Below are 15,751 nucleotides of genomic sequence, written 5' to 3'. Positions count from 1 at the left end.
AAAAACCTTTCTGTTTTCTTAATCTACAGAACACTGTTGCTAATCTCAATTCACTGGTGTTTGATAAGGACTTCAGGATTGATTTCCACAGTCACAGGGTGTGATTCTCTTTCTGCCGAGGTGGTCCTGAAGGCAACATTTGTGCGTCACTTCCTAAATCACGTTTTCCTGTTAAAGATGGCGGCGACCTTGTGTGTGAAATTACTACCGAAACAAGGTAATTTTTAACCGATACTGTATTTATAACTGTAGGTTTTTGTCCGAATCGGGTTAGTTTGCTTTTTTGGCCTCCCTTGTTTTCCTAGAGTCAGTTCGCTTTAGCTGTGTCGCGGTTAAACTGTTATTCAGGAGCGCTGTTCAGTTAGCCGGTGTTAGCACGGTGGTCGGTGGGGAACGTGAATCTCCAGATGTTTATCAGTCTCTGTGTCTTGCAGGATGGCTCCCCCTGACCCAGAGCGTCCGGCACGGCTCCAAGGCTGTGACTCGCCACAGGAAGCCGGTGCACATCCTCAGACAGAAGCTCATGGCTGTTACCCAGTACGTTCCTCCTGCAAGGGTCGTTCCTCCGGCCGCGTATCCATCCCAAACCAAAGAAGTCCAGGAGGTAACATTCACTCAGATGATTAACGAGGTCCAACATTCACAGCCAGACTTCCAGTTCATCCTAAATGTGGTGGATGGAGCTGAGGTCATTATGGCACTTGGTTTGTGCACAGGGTAAACAGACGATCTGTTGTAAGAAAAATTGAGGGGAATTGTTCCAACAGATATAAACAAAGGCCTCAGACCAAAAATCTGTGGACAGTCACCATTTTTAATCCATTTTCGCAGATGACCATGTTCGGGGCTGGGTATTGAACCTGAATACTTCTTTGGTACTGATCAACTATTGTTAATTGTCAAGGTGGAATCGAATGCTTCCTCAGATTTATAACCTTCCTTATTCATCCACTGATCAATCCCTTTTGTATGAGCTTTATACAGGTAAAATGATTTTACAGCTGCTTGTGTTTGAACAGCATTTAACATTTGAAATCCATTTCTGCTGGATGCTGCTGTGAGACAAACGTTTTTCTGTTATTTCAGGACAATGCTTTGACATTACTCATGAAGAGGGATTTGAAGAACTTGTTCCAGGACTGTAAGATGGTTGCTGTGGTCCAGAACAACTCTTGCAACGCTGAAGATATGATGAATCTCAAGTATAGACTCCATAAACATGGCATCACTATCAAGTTCTTCCCCAACCAGGTAATGTTCAGATTGTTTTGATTTGTATTTTTGTGATTCATTTTCCTCATTAGGAAACAGTAACAGTACCGGACATGTTGAGTGTGACATTGAAGATTAATCTGATATTTCATTTGTTTTCATTTTCAGGTGATTCAGTCGTTCCTGAAAGACAGTATTTATTGCAACATGACTCCTCTGTTCATCGGTCCAACGGTTCTGTTTGTTAGTAAAGAGCCAAAGTTGAAGGAGATGCTGACGACTCTGAGGTCCAGCCCACAGATGACACTCCTGGGTATGTTTACCTTTTGTGTCTGCAGGCAAGGAGGAACTCTGTAATGCAGAATGATTAGAATGTTTTTTATCATGCATGTGAAATCTTGCACGGACAAAATGGCAGATGCACAATGGGATAGAAAAACATATCTAACTGCAGCACATTGCCCCTCTCAACAGGAGCCCGCGTGGAGAACATGTTGCTGAGCGTAGAGGGGATTGTGAACTACTCCAAACTGCCGTCATTGACCGTTGTCCAGGGTCAGCTGGTCGGCGGGCTGACGATGCTGACCTCCCACACTGCCTCCATGCTGCAGCACCACCCGGCTCACCTGTCAGCCCTGCTACAGCAGTACGTCAAACAGCAGAGCCCGGAGAGCAGCGCAGAGGGAGCTCCTAAAGCAGAGGAGGCCACGTAGAGCTTCAGAGACATTACTGGGACTGTTTACCGTACAGCTTTGCAGCTGCTTGGAATGACGAGGGACTGAAGATATGGATGCACACTTTAATATTTATTTTAATTTAGTGCCAGATTTTTAGGAAAAAAAAGATGACTGTTCACTTGGTCTTAAACATTATAGGAGAGAAATTCAGTTGCTACTAAATTCAACTAAATGTTCTAGTGTGCATCTGCCCACAGGAGCACTGCTCGTTCTCTTTTGGGAACTTTTGTCTGATTCTGCAGACCTGACTGGTTTCAGTGCACCTCAGCCTCCTTGTGGAAGCCTGGGATGGACAATGCTGCATAAATATCACTGTTGCCCAAGCTGTTGCTTTATTTAAGGGTATTGTCACATATAAATAAATGTCAGACTCTCTGCTCACTCTTCTGTCAGTCTCATACCAGCTACAACAGGATCACTTTAAAAATATTCCTCTTTATCAGGGGCACTGTGCATTTTGTCAGCGTTTTAAAAACATGCATTAAAAAATAGATTTTTAAATTAAATGCAGACGCATTTGCACATTTGATACACACAATAATACAGCACATGGTACCAGCTAGAGTGGCAGCATCATTGTAAGTGGCATCATGAAAACCACTCCAGCCAAAATAAACACAAGTGGTCACAGATCCTGATACGTTAATCTGCAGATTACAGCATGTTAATCTGGGTCAGTTAGTCTATTATGGCCTGCTTTTCTGAGACAGGCAGACATTACTCAGGCATTCTCCTCAACACCACGCCGCTCTGCAGGAGAGGGGACTGTCAAAACTGTCTTTTGACACATTATGATTCAGAAACCAAAGTAAAAGGTGCACGATGCCACTGCTTTTACACATCAAAATAAAAGTCTAAAGATTTATCACAAAAAGAAGCAGACATGAAAGAGCCACCTGCTCCATCAACGAATTACTGGTATAACGGTAAATAAAGTCATAAATGATCGACAAATAAAGAGTCGTATCAACAAATATTGATGCTTTTTAAATTATTATTTACAAGTATAAGTCCGCGTTTTCCCTTAAAATACCATATTATACTACATATATACCATGTACTGTAGCGAACTCGTGTCCTTAGCTTTACGCTTTAGAATGAGTAAAGTAGGGGGGGAAGAGTGAGTGGAGGTCGGTTAGATTTACCCTCCACTACATCCCTGCTAGACACTCTGTGTAATTCCTGCTAATGCGGATAATGCCCAGGACACATTGCGCACGACGCGCGCTGCCTGCCACGCGCAGCTCTCCTTGGATTTGGAGGGAGTCACCCACCGGCAGAGAGGGCACGGCCGGTGAGATTACGTGGTCAGAACAAGTGATTATCTGCGGATACAACATGTAGTTTGACTTCTCTGTTTCTTCGAACGCTTCTCGATGGGAAAACGTTTCGTTGTTCGTCGAAATGGTGATTTTCCGCAGACTGTTAAACGCCAAACGAGACTTGTGTCGGATTTATCAGACGCAGAGGACTTCAGCAGATGATGAAAGTCGGGGGTGAATTTCAGGTAAGGACTTCTTACTTGGTTTTTACGCATTAACACAGAAAACACGACACAATGTGAAAGTTTGGTTTAAATTCTGATGGAAAATATTTAGTATTGAAGTTACACGAACCTACAATATCATTTATACATTAGCCTATTTTTATTTTAATGGTGACTGAAAGCATTGTGGTCTCGTGTTTTTAGGCCTAACCTTAAAATATAAAAACCATTTGGGTGAATTTGTCAGAACTTCCCTGTTCGCTGGGCGGTGATATGTTAATGGGCTTTAGATTAGAGCCTGTGCAGCCCTGAATAGTTCCAACAGGCCCTAAACCACTTGTGTAGCATCGAACTAAAGATATAAAACCAGCCTGTCTGGTCATAAATGACAATTACCACTAAAATATATCAGCGTATCTGCATCTTAGTTGTGCTTTTGTCAGTTTTTTGACTGTCAGAACGAAAGCAGAGTGTTTCTCCACCAACCATCACAAACATTTCCAGACCATGTGCTTCACTCTTAGCACTGTGATAAAACTATTTGCATTCTTCTGATTTGGGATTACCAACAATCATAATGAGACGTTGTGTGTATTTAATAAAGTTTTATTTAAAGTCATGCCGTTCGGTGCATGTTGCCAAAATGTTACCTTGACTTTGGCAAACTGGTTTTGTTGGCATCCATTTCCATGTAATGAGCTCATGATGTCACTTATCCATCAGTGTGTATATTATCTCATTGGCTCTGGGTCAGAAATGTGTAAAAATATTATTCTGACCAAGAATCTTTTGTTCATCTTTCGCCCATTGAAAGATTTATTGCAGTTTAAAAGTTGTTTCAGATGATTTGGATTTGGATTTCTCTACATTTCCTGAAAAACTTAGAGCCTCATGGAAGCGTAACCTTCGTTGCCATCCAGTGGGATCAAAACCATTTTTTTTTTTTTAAACACATAGAATATTTTTTGTTCTCCTCCTTGAGTAAGCAAGCTCAGAAACCTGCAAATCCCTTCATCCTGTTTCCACCACATGGTCTCATCACTGAGGTCAGTTACTCTCATCCTTACATAACAGCGAGCAGGCCAGGCTGGTTCTGCCCAGATTTAGACGGATGTCAGTTTGGATGTAAGGCACCACTCACTGTGCCTCCTGTGAGGAGACCTGTGTTCTCATTGTTAGAAAGTTTAGATCTTCACAGTGATTCTGCAAACTGCTTCTGTCACATCTGATAAAACCTGAATGTACAAACTTCCTTGTTTGAAAAGTTACGTTTGCAAACTCCCAAATTAAACGTCTAAAATCTCAACACTGTCTCACGGGTCCCTTGAGGTGCAGTGATCAGTAAATAAACAGAAAATCAATCTGCAACTATTTCAGTATTTTTGATTAATTATTTTAGTTTTTTTTTTAAGGAAAAATGTGGAACTTTTTCTGGTTCCTTAAAAGTGAGTGTGAATTTTCATATTTTCTTTACTGCATATCTTAGTAAACTGAATATCTTTAGGTTTTTTTGTGTTCTGACATTTTGCAGACCAAACTATTAATCTGTTACCTGAGAAAATGATTATTTGATTAGTTGATAACTGATAATAGTTGTGTCCCTAGATTTTTTTTTCCCTAGGTCAGAAATTGATTCCTCTTGATATCACAGCACTGCACTGTATTTATACTATTTTATTACTGGACTGTGCTAAAAGTTCTATACATATAAATAAAGGATATTTTTATTCTTATTATTACCATTTCAGATTCATCTACATAGGTAACATCAAAGTACTCTGATTTTTCTGTCGTCCTGCTGTGTTTGTCTGCATCTCTGTGTTGTGTCACTTCTCTCTGACTCGAGATCTTGTTGCTTCATGTCCGAGTGACAAGTTGCTAAAAACATCCCTTGAAAAACCAATTAAGCAGAGGTTGGTAATCCTCTCCTTGCAGGTGGTGTTGGCCGTGGTGTCTCACAGCCATTTTACCAGCTTGTGCCGACCGTACTGTGTCCTGTGTGATTTAGTTCCTCTTATATTTTGTTTTTTACTTTGTATTTCATTATATTTTCTGTACCTGCACTGCAGTCATCACACGTATTTGTTCATTCAGTTATTTCACTGTATAACTGGTCAAAGAGCCAAATGTTAATCTAATTAATCAATATTTTTACCATTAAAAGGGTTTAATTCCTTTTCAAACAGAACATTTTCTCTCCGAGTCCACAGGAGGGAGCAAAACAACAAACAACAATTTATTTTCATTCATTTAGAAATAAGTGGCATAAAATTTCAAATATTTTCAAGTGAAGTGTCTGAATTTGGCCCAAAGTGCGACTCTAAGATCCAGAGTGATCTGGATGAGGATCCAGGAGGAACTGTACTGGATGCAGGTGGCATGTAACCGAGAGCTCAGCTCTCACCTCTGTTAGGTAACTGGATTACACAGAGTCCTATCTCGTCTTCTGCTCGGCTGAGTCTCTTTAACACTTTCACTTTGGTTTCTTGCTCATGGAGCTCAGCTTTCACTGGGAGTTCCACAGAAATGGAACTTAATTATGGGTCACCTGTCAAAGGTCATTTATCAGGAATACAAACCAGATGCTGGCAGATTCCAGCACCTGTGAAATGTAATTTTCTGCTCTTCTGTGTTTTATATCAGTAAAAGTTGAATTTCTCTGTCGAGTAAACAATCTGTCCACCTCCATAATTAACTAAGTTATCATTTTGTCTATAAAATCCTAGAAAAAATAAAAACACTTGTTATTTTATAGTTGCTGATTGTGAGTCGATCAGCTAATCTAAGCTGATCTTTACAGCTCTGTCATATTCTCGTACTCATCCTGACATTACAGGCGTCTTTCGGTGGATTGCAGCGGATCTCTCTCAACAACCAGCCGATCACAGCGGCGACAGAAGTCTGAGATCTGGTCTCTGAGATGGATTCATACGGCACCTCACTCAACCGCAGCCAGTCGCTGGCGAGCGGCCTGGAGAAGACCTCGCCTACCTGGAACAAATCATCCCACTCTCGGAGCAGTAGCACTCTGTCGTCTCGCCACTCCAGACAGGTGAGTCACAGGAATGAGGTTTTCGTCGGGTTTCATCATGATTCACGTTGGTTGTTTTTCATGAAACCACTGAGAGAAGTGATCCAGATGCTAAAGATGCCTCAGTAAATCAGCAGCACTCAGTCAGTCTGTGTTATTGTGACCATGATGATGATTTAACTTTGTGTTGTCATGAATGAAACCATGCCCAGACCGTGTGACCTTTATAAGACAAGGCTGCTACTAACAATTATATTCTGAAATGTCTTCAGATCGACCAACAGAATTGTTGCACACCACAAAATGAATAGACGACTGATAACGCTTATGTAGCTGTAAGCTTCTAGAAAAGTGAATGACTAATAAAATAGTCCTGGACGCCATAACATTAAGATTTTGGTTGTGTTGAGTGAGGCTGCAATGATTAGTTAGAAAATGAATTTTCCACTGTTTTGGTTATCAGTTAATGGTTTTACTTATTTTCCAGGCGAAAGTTCTTAATGTTTCCTGGTTAAAGCTTCTCAGATATGATGATTTCCTACCTCTCTATGTCATGTCTGATTGAATTTGAATTTGGATAATGAGCACCAATGTACTGACTGAAAAGACTGAAGGATATAATTGTTAGTTGCAGCTTTACTCTTGACTCATCACAGTGAGTAGAAAACAGGAGGAAATGGGACTTTAACCTTACACATCTTTCACAGTCACGTTTGCTGTGGTGCTTTTGTGGACATCAGTACAGTCAGTGTTTTTCCCTGTTCGTGCTGTCCACAGATTATCAAAGACTGGGAAGTGATTGACGACCTTCATATAGACATGCACTCAGGAGGCGACAATCCTCAGGACATGGCGACCCCGGGTATCTGTGAAGGATATCTTCTCAAGAGGAGGAAGTGGCCCCTTAAAGGCTGGCACAAGGTGAGAAATCCACCCCGTCTGACATCATATTTGCCATGAAGATGCTGACTTTATAAATAAAGTTCAGTTTCTGAAACGATGATGCTCGCTTTCTGTCTCAGCGATACTTTGTGTTGGAAGCCGGGATCTTGCGCTACTCCAAAAATCAACAAGATGTAAGTAAATATTACATTTTAATGACAGGATTTTTCACCCATTAGATTTGAAAACATGCAAGCAAAGCTTTTTTTTCCCTTAAGGTCTCCAGGGGACGAGTCCAGGGCTCTCTAGACGTCAGCCTTGCTGTAATGTCGATAAATAAGAAATCAAACCGCATTGACTTGGATGCAGGGGACATCCTCTATCACGTGAAGGTAAACGTAATTATCAGATAAGTTGTGAGCGTTCAGATGAAAAAGACAAAAGCAGTATGTGACTTTTCTTTTCTCACCAAGGCAAAGAGCCATGAACTCTTCTACATCTGGGTAACCAAGCTGCAAGCCCACCGCATGTTCAAGAAGAACGAGGCAGCTCACGCTCACGTTCACAGCGGCTTCAGCCAGACTCTGTCCCACGTCCCTGCGGCTGGAAACGCTCAGAGAAATGGAGATTTGGTGACTATCAGATGAACAGTGAAGTCACAAACCTGTGCACATCAGTCTGTACCAGTGAATCACAGTGAGTCTCAGATTAACTCCTGTTCCCTGTGTATTCACGATAGCAGGGCTCCGCAGTGGTGGCAGATTCAGCTGGAGCGTCAGGAGTGCCGCCCTCGGCTAACACTGCCGTCAACAGCAAAGTTTCTGCCTGGCTGCAGCAAAGTCACGGCCAAGACGTCTGTTCTCAAGGTAATAGTCATATATCCACAGTAACCCTTTATCTGACCGTTTACTCAGTGAAATGTAGGGACTGATTGCACCTCTTATGGTTTCTTGCAGAGTTGAACCGATGCCATTTGGACCTTTCTGAGCTAAACCGCCTAATCCAGAGGCTGCAGGCGCTGGAGGTGGGCCAGGCTTTCACTAACGGAGACCTGCAGCGGATCATCAGCATACAGGTAGATGGCTGATGGGTTTGTTACTGTTAATTTAACAGCAGGACCGAATCACTTCTCGGTATTTATGGTAATATTCTTGTTTTCTCCATTTTCTTACAGAATCTCTCGCTAGAGAAGCCGAAGAAGCCAAAGTCGGGGAAGATATGGGGCCACTCTCGCACACTGTCCAGAGTGGAGGCTCTGGGAATGGTAAGAATGGTCTGTAACCTACTCTGTCTATTACTCTGTAGGCTGAATGATATTGTTTTACTTTGATTTGCACATTCGTTTGACATGATTAAGTGGTTTAAGTTGATTTGAAATACTGATTGGTCTTAATCCTGGTAATTCTTTTAACATAATGGGTTTAAGTATTTGACATCCCAACTCTCCAGTAACATTTTGGGGCCTTTCTCTAATCCAAAGCCTATTCGTGGGATTTCTAAATCGGTGAGTCACCAACGGGCAGAACACAAAACAAGTTGATTCATAAAAACTGTCACTGTTTTCCATTTACACACTGTCGTAGATTTCCATCCTGGAAATGAATGGTGACTGTATAAACACTGACTTTTCTTTCAGGTCGAAATGGTAAATGTCATGTTTGTTCTGAATGAAGTCTTTGTGTGTGTGATCCATCCAAAACATATTTATATATCAGAGCATTTTGTTTTTCCCACAGAGCAAAGCAATGAAATGATTCTGAATTTTAATTTAATTGTATAGTGAGTAAATTAATAGATCAATCAAGTAAACCTGTATTTAGTTTAGACGCTAGATCAGTGGTTTTGATTCCTGTTCTGTCTCCTGTCAGCCAGTCAACCAGAAGGTTTTCATTCCTACCGAGCAAACAGAACCTGATTTTCATTAAACATGAAACACCAAAATGAACACAGTTAAGAAGCTGGTAGGACAGAAAACCTGCAGGGCTGCACTACACTGCACAGACCTTCCTCTCTGCACTGATTCTGACCTGTCAATTTGGAAAAAGCACAAAACTAAATAATTATTACCTTAATGATGAATCTGTTCCTTTTTACTTAATTTGCTTTTGTTTCTTTCACCAAGATAATCTGGGGCACACAAAAAAAAAGAACACCACACAAAGCAAACAGCAATAAAACAAAACTGTACCTGGGTTTCACTGAGCCTGAGTTCTGGCACATTGTAATGGTTTGTTTGAAAAATCATATTTTTAAGGTGAAACTGAAGAGAGGTGCACACCTCGCATCATTTATTGTCAGTACAGAACGCTTTGTGGTAAAGGAATAATTTGACATTTTGGGAAATTCATATTCGTTTTAATTCCAAGAGATAAATGAGAGGATTGATGCCACTCTCATGTTTAAGTGTGACAACTGTGAAGCTACAGCCAACATGTGATTAGCACAAAGACTGGAAACAGGGTCAAACAGCTAGCCAGGTTCTGCCTGCCTATAAGCACCTGTAAAGCTCTTTAATTAGCGCATTAGCACCACAGCATCACAGAGCTGCTAGCATGGCTGCAGACACTCAGTCCACCCCAGTCCTAAGCTAATGGGGATTAAAATGGCCTGTGTTGGATAATTAAACACAACTGTGACACTTGAATTTTTGCCCTTTCATACCCAGAGTGACAGATAACAAGGGAAACTGTGAAATTAACTAATAAATCAACCATTTTCTGTCGTCTTCTGTTCACCTCACAGCTTTCCTCCAGTCACCTGAGCAACTCATCTCACCTCGGCGCATCAGTTCCCTCTATCCCCGACTATGTCTATTCTCAGCTGTCTCCTCCTACTGTCCTATCACCTGAGGGCAAGAAAATCCAGCAGGACATCTGCGCCATGTCACTACGAGGTCAGAGAGACAGATATACATACTCAGTGTTCACATGAGCTCAGGGCTCAGGACATTGGAGGGAGATGGTGGTGGAGGTAGATGATCAAAATCAGATGCAAGCAAAGAAAGAAATCCACAGGGATGCAGAAAAGAAAAATGTTGACATCTGTTGAATTTGCATCCAGATTTCCCCTGACTCTTCTCTGTCTTCTTATTCCCCTCCAGTGCTAACGTCCCTGAAGTCTGTTCACGAGACTCTGTCTCAGGAGAGGCAGAAGCTGCAAGAAGTCTGGGAATCTAACACCATCCACCAGTCTAACACATTAGCTGAGGTAAGGTTCACGCTGCGCCTGTCATCTGGATTCTCTGGCACACATCCCCATGTGGTTTTTGATGTCTGGTTTTCTTTGCTCCTCCTTTCTCTTCCTTCCTCGTTAGCCTGCGGCAGCGAGGCATTCATCCCACAGGCCTCCTTCAGTGGCAGATTCAGCTGCGGAGTATTTTGACGCCAGCGATGACATCCTTTGTGGCAGTTCCTCTGAGGTGTCTGAAGAATCAGGACTTAGTGATGGGAGCACCACCAACTCGGAGCCAGAGGAAGGACATGGTGGGTACATGTATACGAGTATATTCATCCATGCAGTGACATGTTACCTGGACCTTCTTCTTCTTGTTAGTGCCTGAACAGAAAGAGACCAATCTCAGCTATAAATGATTAATATGAATTATTTTCACCAACATTACAGCATCAGCCACCCGCAAGTACCGTGCTAGCATCTCCAGGACCCCTAACAGTGTTGTTCCCAAGAGCACCGGACGTCGAACGACTCTACCTGCTCACTGTCCCGACAACAGCCACGTGGGCCTCATGGCTATCCTCTACAACAACATAGGCAAGGACCCGGACTGTGCGTTTACTTAGAAGTGACCTCCAACAAGTGGCAGTTTTCTAACGCTCTCTCTTTCTCCTCAGGTAAAGACTTGGCTCGAGTGTCCATGCCTGCTGCTCTCAATGAGCCTGTCAACCTGCTGCAGAGGCTGTGTGAGGAGCTGGAGTACAGTGAGCTGCTGGACACTGCCAACAACACTCCGGACCCCTACCAGAGGATGGTAAGGCCGTCCAAACACTGTTACCAGAAGACAGATGGGAAACAGTGTCAGGAAAGGACAAATGTTTGTACAAAAATATTGTGTATGGACCTGAAAATACCTGACCTGGGCAGAGCAAACTGAGCATCAAAAAAAACTTTTTGCATCAAAAAAAATTGAAGTGATCCTTTAATGTTCAGTATTTTATCTCTTGCAGGTTTACATTGCTGCCTTTGCTATCTCTGGTTACTCCACCGCGACGTTCAGAAACCGCTACAAGCCCTTTAACCCGGTGCTGGGTGAGACCTACGAGTGCATCAGAGAGGACCGGGGCTTCTGCCTCATCAGTGAGCAGGTATCCAAGGAAGGACTTCGTCCAGCAGAAAATGTATTACACAGCATGGTGTTTGTCTCACGTCCGTATGGACAGGCCATTTTTGAAATGAAATGGGAAAAGACATTATCTGCCATAATCCTCTCTTGCTAAATGAAGATGAATTACTCGCAGAGCTACACGAGTCCACACAGAGTGATTTATTGCTTTAGAAAACTGCGGTAACTAATCACGTTATGAAAAACGTCAGCAAAGCAGTGCATTACTTTAGGCACATTTTAATAATAATGAGAATAATAACAACAACAATAATAAGAGTATTTATTTGTAGGGCACATTACCACTCCTCTTTTTCTGTCCCAGGTCTGTCACCATCCTCCCATCTCTGCCTGCCACGCAGACTCAGAGAACTTCTCCTTTTGGCAAGGTAACGTGTTGGGTCACGGTCGTAATCATATGTGTTTCTGTCTTCTGATTGTAGAACGTGTTTGAAAAGCTGCCACTGGACATGCATGTATTATATATAGTCATCAGCGCTTTGTTTTTATCGCTCAACAGACCAGAGATGGAAAAACAAATTCTGGGGGAAGTCACTGGAGATTCTGCCAACGGGAATGGTTAATGTGACTCTTTCAAGGTAAACAGTCTAACTTTATTTTCACCAGGCACAGTCTGTGTTTGCAGATTTATGGCCGTGTCTGTGTGTGATGACGCGTGACACTAACGATTATGTGTGACTGAGAATCATACTTTGGTTTGGAGCATTGAGACATGACACACTTTCTATGAGTATCACCATGATCAGCATCATTCAGGAACCACAGACAAGACAAACTTTCAACCATCTGTACATATGTTGTTGTGCTGCTGCATTTGTCTGGGTGTAAATAACCATGAGATTTTATAACTAATGCACAGTGAAGGTGTTTTTATGTTTGTTTTGCACTGCACAGAAAACAATCCTAAAGAGTGTTAATACTAGAATAATGAATTTAAGTTTTTGTTTTGGAATTGTTGATTGTTTTGTCGGTTGATTAAGTTTTTTTTTCAGTACAAACTAAATTTGCCAAATTTTGGTGGTTTGTGCAGGTATGGAGACCACTACGAGTGGAACAAAGTAGTGACCTGCATCCATAACGTCTTCAGCCAGCAGCGCTACCTGGAGCATTACGGGGAGGTCACCATCCGAAACCTCAAAAGCAATGTCTGCACCTGCAAGATTACGTTTGTCAAGGTGAATGAGACGTTTACATGGTGGTAACACTTAAATGGCCCCTGGAAGTTCCAATGTTTCTTCTCCGTTCTCTTCTAATTTGGTTTGCAAGTAACTTTATTCTTCACAAATTTTTATTTTGTCGTAGTCTCGTTACTGGGGTTCAGAGACAAACAAGAACGAGGTGCAGGGCACAGTGCTGGACCAAAGTGGGAGTGTCATTCACCGGTTTGGAGGTCTGTGGCACGAAGGCATCTTCTGTGACACTCTGCCGACTCCAAAATGTGTCTGGAAGCCGAGTGAGTCCACGAACATCCAAAACAAAGCTTTGGACGTTTCACTCTTGAGTTTGTCTTTGAGGTTTTTCAGTCGACTTAAACGAGATCAGACCGTTCTTCGTCTTTTTATCCTTCTTTAATGATCCAGCTTTCTGAGTCCCCTGTGTCACGTGTCGATGTAATTAGGCTGATTGCAGAGATTCTGCTTTAGACGTCGAAGGTTTAAGTGCAAGTGAAGTGAAACGATCAAACAGTCCTGTTGCCAAAACCACTAATCAGCACAAATCCAAGCGTCACGTTTGTGCAGCAGCTCACTTGAGAGTCCTCCGTCACCCCACAGATCCCCAGCCAAAGGATTACCTGCTGTACTATGGCTTCTCCACCTTCGCCATGGAGCTGAATGAACTCACCCCGGAACTGAAGCCTCTCCTGCCTCCTACAGACAGCCGCCTGCGCCCAGACCAAAGGTGGGCAGAGCTGGACATGTCATGTGTAATTTATTAAGGCTGATGTCACTTTTTCATCCATTAAATTCTTCTGCAACCTTTTTATCTAGAATGCTGGAGGAGGGAAAGGTGGAGGAAGCAGACAGAAAGAAAGATGAGATAGAGGAAATTCAGAGGGAGCGGAGGAAAGAGCTCGGCAAACGGGGTGAAGAGCATGTTCCACGTTTTTTCAAGTAAGTTTGTAGTCCTGCTTTTAGAAGGTTGAAGAACAATTCATGTCCAGTATCATCTGTTTAATGCTTTTGTAATATTTAGTACATTTCCCCATTTCTCAGTGTGTTCACATTCTCATACAGATACATGTTAAAGACCCATTGGATGTGCTGGTTCAGCTGAAAACAAAAATGTTCCCTCAGAATTGTTTTTAATATATATATATATATATATATATATATATATATATATATATATATATATATATATATATATATATATATATATATAGCATTCTAGATGTTTTTGGGATATCATAGAAAATCTCTCTGTTCTCAGGTTTTCCCACTGAAATTTTGTAGAGTTTTCAAATGATGGTTTTCTTTTTTTCTTTGAGGAAAGACAAAGATTCCTGTGGACGGGATGTGTGGTTGACAAACGGGACTTACTGGAAGCTCAGAGAGAATCCAGGCTTTGCTAATATTGAAAACATAACTCTGTGGTGATGTGAGACGGCAGCGACGAGCAAACAGCAGACAAAAACGCATGAGCGAGAGATTGAAAAATGCCAGTGGTGGATATTTGAGCAGCATATATGAACCGCTCTGAGAAACGTGCAGAGTGGAGATTGTGCTGCTGAGCTCTTCTTATTTTCTCTGTGCGCCCGTGACTGGCTCATGGGAACCCTCCGCACCTGACAGTCTCAGAAAGTCGCCTGTCGAGTTACCCAGAATTCATTACATATCAAAATATGTAGAAACAACCTTCTCATTAAGATTAATTTTCTAATGCATTTTATTTTTTTAGATAACGTCACTCGACATATATCTGTTTATACTTTTGAGAATTTCACGTTGTTTTTTGCTGAAAACACAGCATGTGACGCACACTCAGCAGAGCCTGAAACGAACAAATGACTTGAAGTAAAAACTCTTTTAAAGCTGTGACACATTTCTTCTGTCGGGTTAGTAAGAGACCTGTAATATTAGTGTATTGTATGCTAACATTCAGTCACATCATGTCCTCCTCTCAACCAGCTGACGGCCTGATGTTTATAATGAGTACAGCTGTTTGACTGTGTAAATGCACTGAAGTCGCTGCTACAGTCAGGCCTGGATCACCAACTGTCCCCAGCGCCGTCGTGGTGGGGGCAGCTGGTTTGTGGTGATTTGGTTTAAGGCAGATTTATTAGGGCATATGCACTAATAAAGCACCGTAAAGCTCCGCTCTGCGGCTCCCCTCGGCTCCACGGAGCTCTGTGTTGACCTTCAGCTCATTGTTTAGCTGTGTAGACCACAACTTTAATGTTTGGTGTTGTTTTCAGCCGCAGCAGCTGTTTTCAGAGAAAAAGCTCTAAAAACACACTGTACACCACCTGCTCAGCAGCGAACAGCAGACAGACACAGTTAGAGATTAGCTGGTGAACATTAGTGGAGCGTTTAGCAGCTAAAGAGCCAGATGTTTCCCTCAGGAGCCTGTGGAAGGGCTTTAATTATTTTGATTATCAAATAATCAGCTGTTTGTTTTTTGTTTGTTTTTTTTGAACCAGGAAGTTTTTTTGCTTAAAATGACTAAAACACTCTTTTGATTATCCAAAGAAGGAGACCAAGTCAGTTATTGCAGGTTTAGGGCAGATGTTGTGTTGTTTTCTCTGTGAATGGTGCATATGCCTAAATAAATTTGTGTTTGACCAACTTTGTGTTAAGTCAAATGATTATAAATGGGGGCAGAAATAACCCGTCCAGGCTGATCCGACTGTGGACACAGTATATTTACAGCATGGCTGCCTATCACGACTTTATATCATGGCTTTGATGTGATGCTGTTTGTTTGTTTTTTTGAACATGTAACTAAAAATAACACTTAACACCACTCAGTATAGACAGATATTTAAAAGAGGAGAAAAGATATTATACTGTATTTTTATGTCATTAATAGTGAAAATAATATCCAGC

At 41.9% G+C, this 15,751-nt stretch overlaps 2 protein-coding genes across 2 annotated transcripts; both read left to right on the top strand.

Annotated features, from left to right (window-relative positions):
* Window positions 1-166: 166 nt before the first annotated feature.
* Window positions 167-2,450, top strand: mrpl10 (mitochondrial ribosomal protein L10). Its single transcript, XM_041029599.1, has 5 exons — window positions 167-217; window positions 435-604; window positions 1,087-1,251; window positions 1,381-1,525; window positions 1,687-2,450. Exons 1-5 carry the CDS (start codon window positions 178-180, stop codon window positions 1,923-1,925), a joined length of 759 nt encoding a protein of 252 aa, XP_040885533.1. The 5' UTR covers window positions 167-177; the 3' UTR covers window positions 1,926-2,450.
* Window positions 2,451-6,355: 3,905 nt separating this feature from the next.
* osbpl7 (oxysterol binding protein-like 7) lies at window positions 6,356-14,569 on the top strand. Its single transcript, XM_041067190.1, has 22 exons — window positions 6,356-6,487; window positions 7,244-7,387; window positions 7,489-7,542; window positions 7,627-7,740; window positions 7,822-7,980; window positions 8,091-8,214; window positions 8,305-8,423; window positions 8,523-8,612; window positions 8,829-8,852; window positions 10,091-10,241; window positions 10,449-10,555; window positions 10,662-10,830; window positions 10,970-11,116; window positions 11,197-11,333; window positions 11,530-11,667; window positions 12,010-12,073; window positions 12,205-12,283; window positions 12,736-12,880; window positions 13,008-13,158; window positions 13,478-13,604; window positions 13,694-13,816; window positions 14,194-14,569. Exons 1-22 carry the CDS (start codon window positions 6,356-6,358, stop codon window positions 14,300-14,302), a joined length of 2,607 nt encoding a protein of 868 aa, XP_040923124.1. The 3' UTR covers window positions 14,303-14,569.
* Window positions 14,570-15,751: the final 1,182 nt, after the last annotated feature.

This window comes from Toxotes jaculatrix, chromosome 21, assembly GCF_017976425.1.
Source record: "Toxotes jaculatrix isolate fToxJac2 chromosome 21, fToxJac2.pri, whole genome shotgun sequence".
NCBI classification, from domain to species: Eukaryota; Metazoa; Chordata; class Actinopteri; family Toxotidae; genus Toxotes; species Toxotes jaculatrix.
This window is presented reverse-complemented; position numbering and strand designations above follow the sequence as displayed.

Coding starts and splice junctions, on each gene's coding strand:
- mrpl10 (XM_041029599.1), top strand. CDS start 178: ATGGCGGCGACCTTGTGTGTGAAATTACTACCGAAACAAG. Junction 218..434: donor GAAATTACTACCGAAACAAG/GTAATTTTTAAC, acceptor TGTGTCTTGCAG/GATGGCTCCCCCTGACCCAG. Junction 1,252..1,380: donor TCAAGTTCTTCCCCAACCAG/GTAATGTTCAGA, acceptor TTTCATTTTCAG/GTGATTCAGTCGTTCCTGAA.
- osbpl7 (XM_041067190.1), top strand. CDS start 6,356: ATGGATTCATACGGCACCTCACTCAACCGCAGCCAGTCGCTGGCGAGC. Junction 7,388..7,488: donor CCCTTAAAGGCTGGCACAAG/GTGAGAAATCCA, acceptor TTTCTGTCTCAG/CGATACTTTGTGTTGGAAGC. Junction 8,215..8,304: donor CCAAGACGTCTGTTCTCAAG/GTAATAGTCATA, acceptor GGTTTCTTGCAG/AGTTGAACCGATGCCATTTG.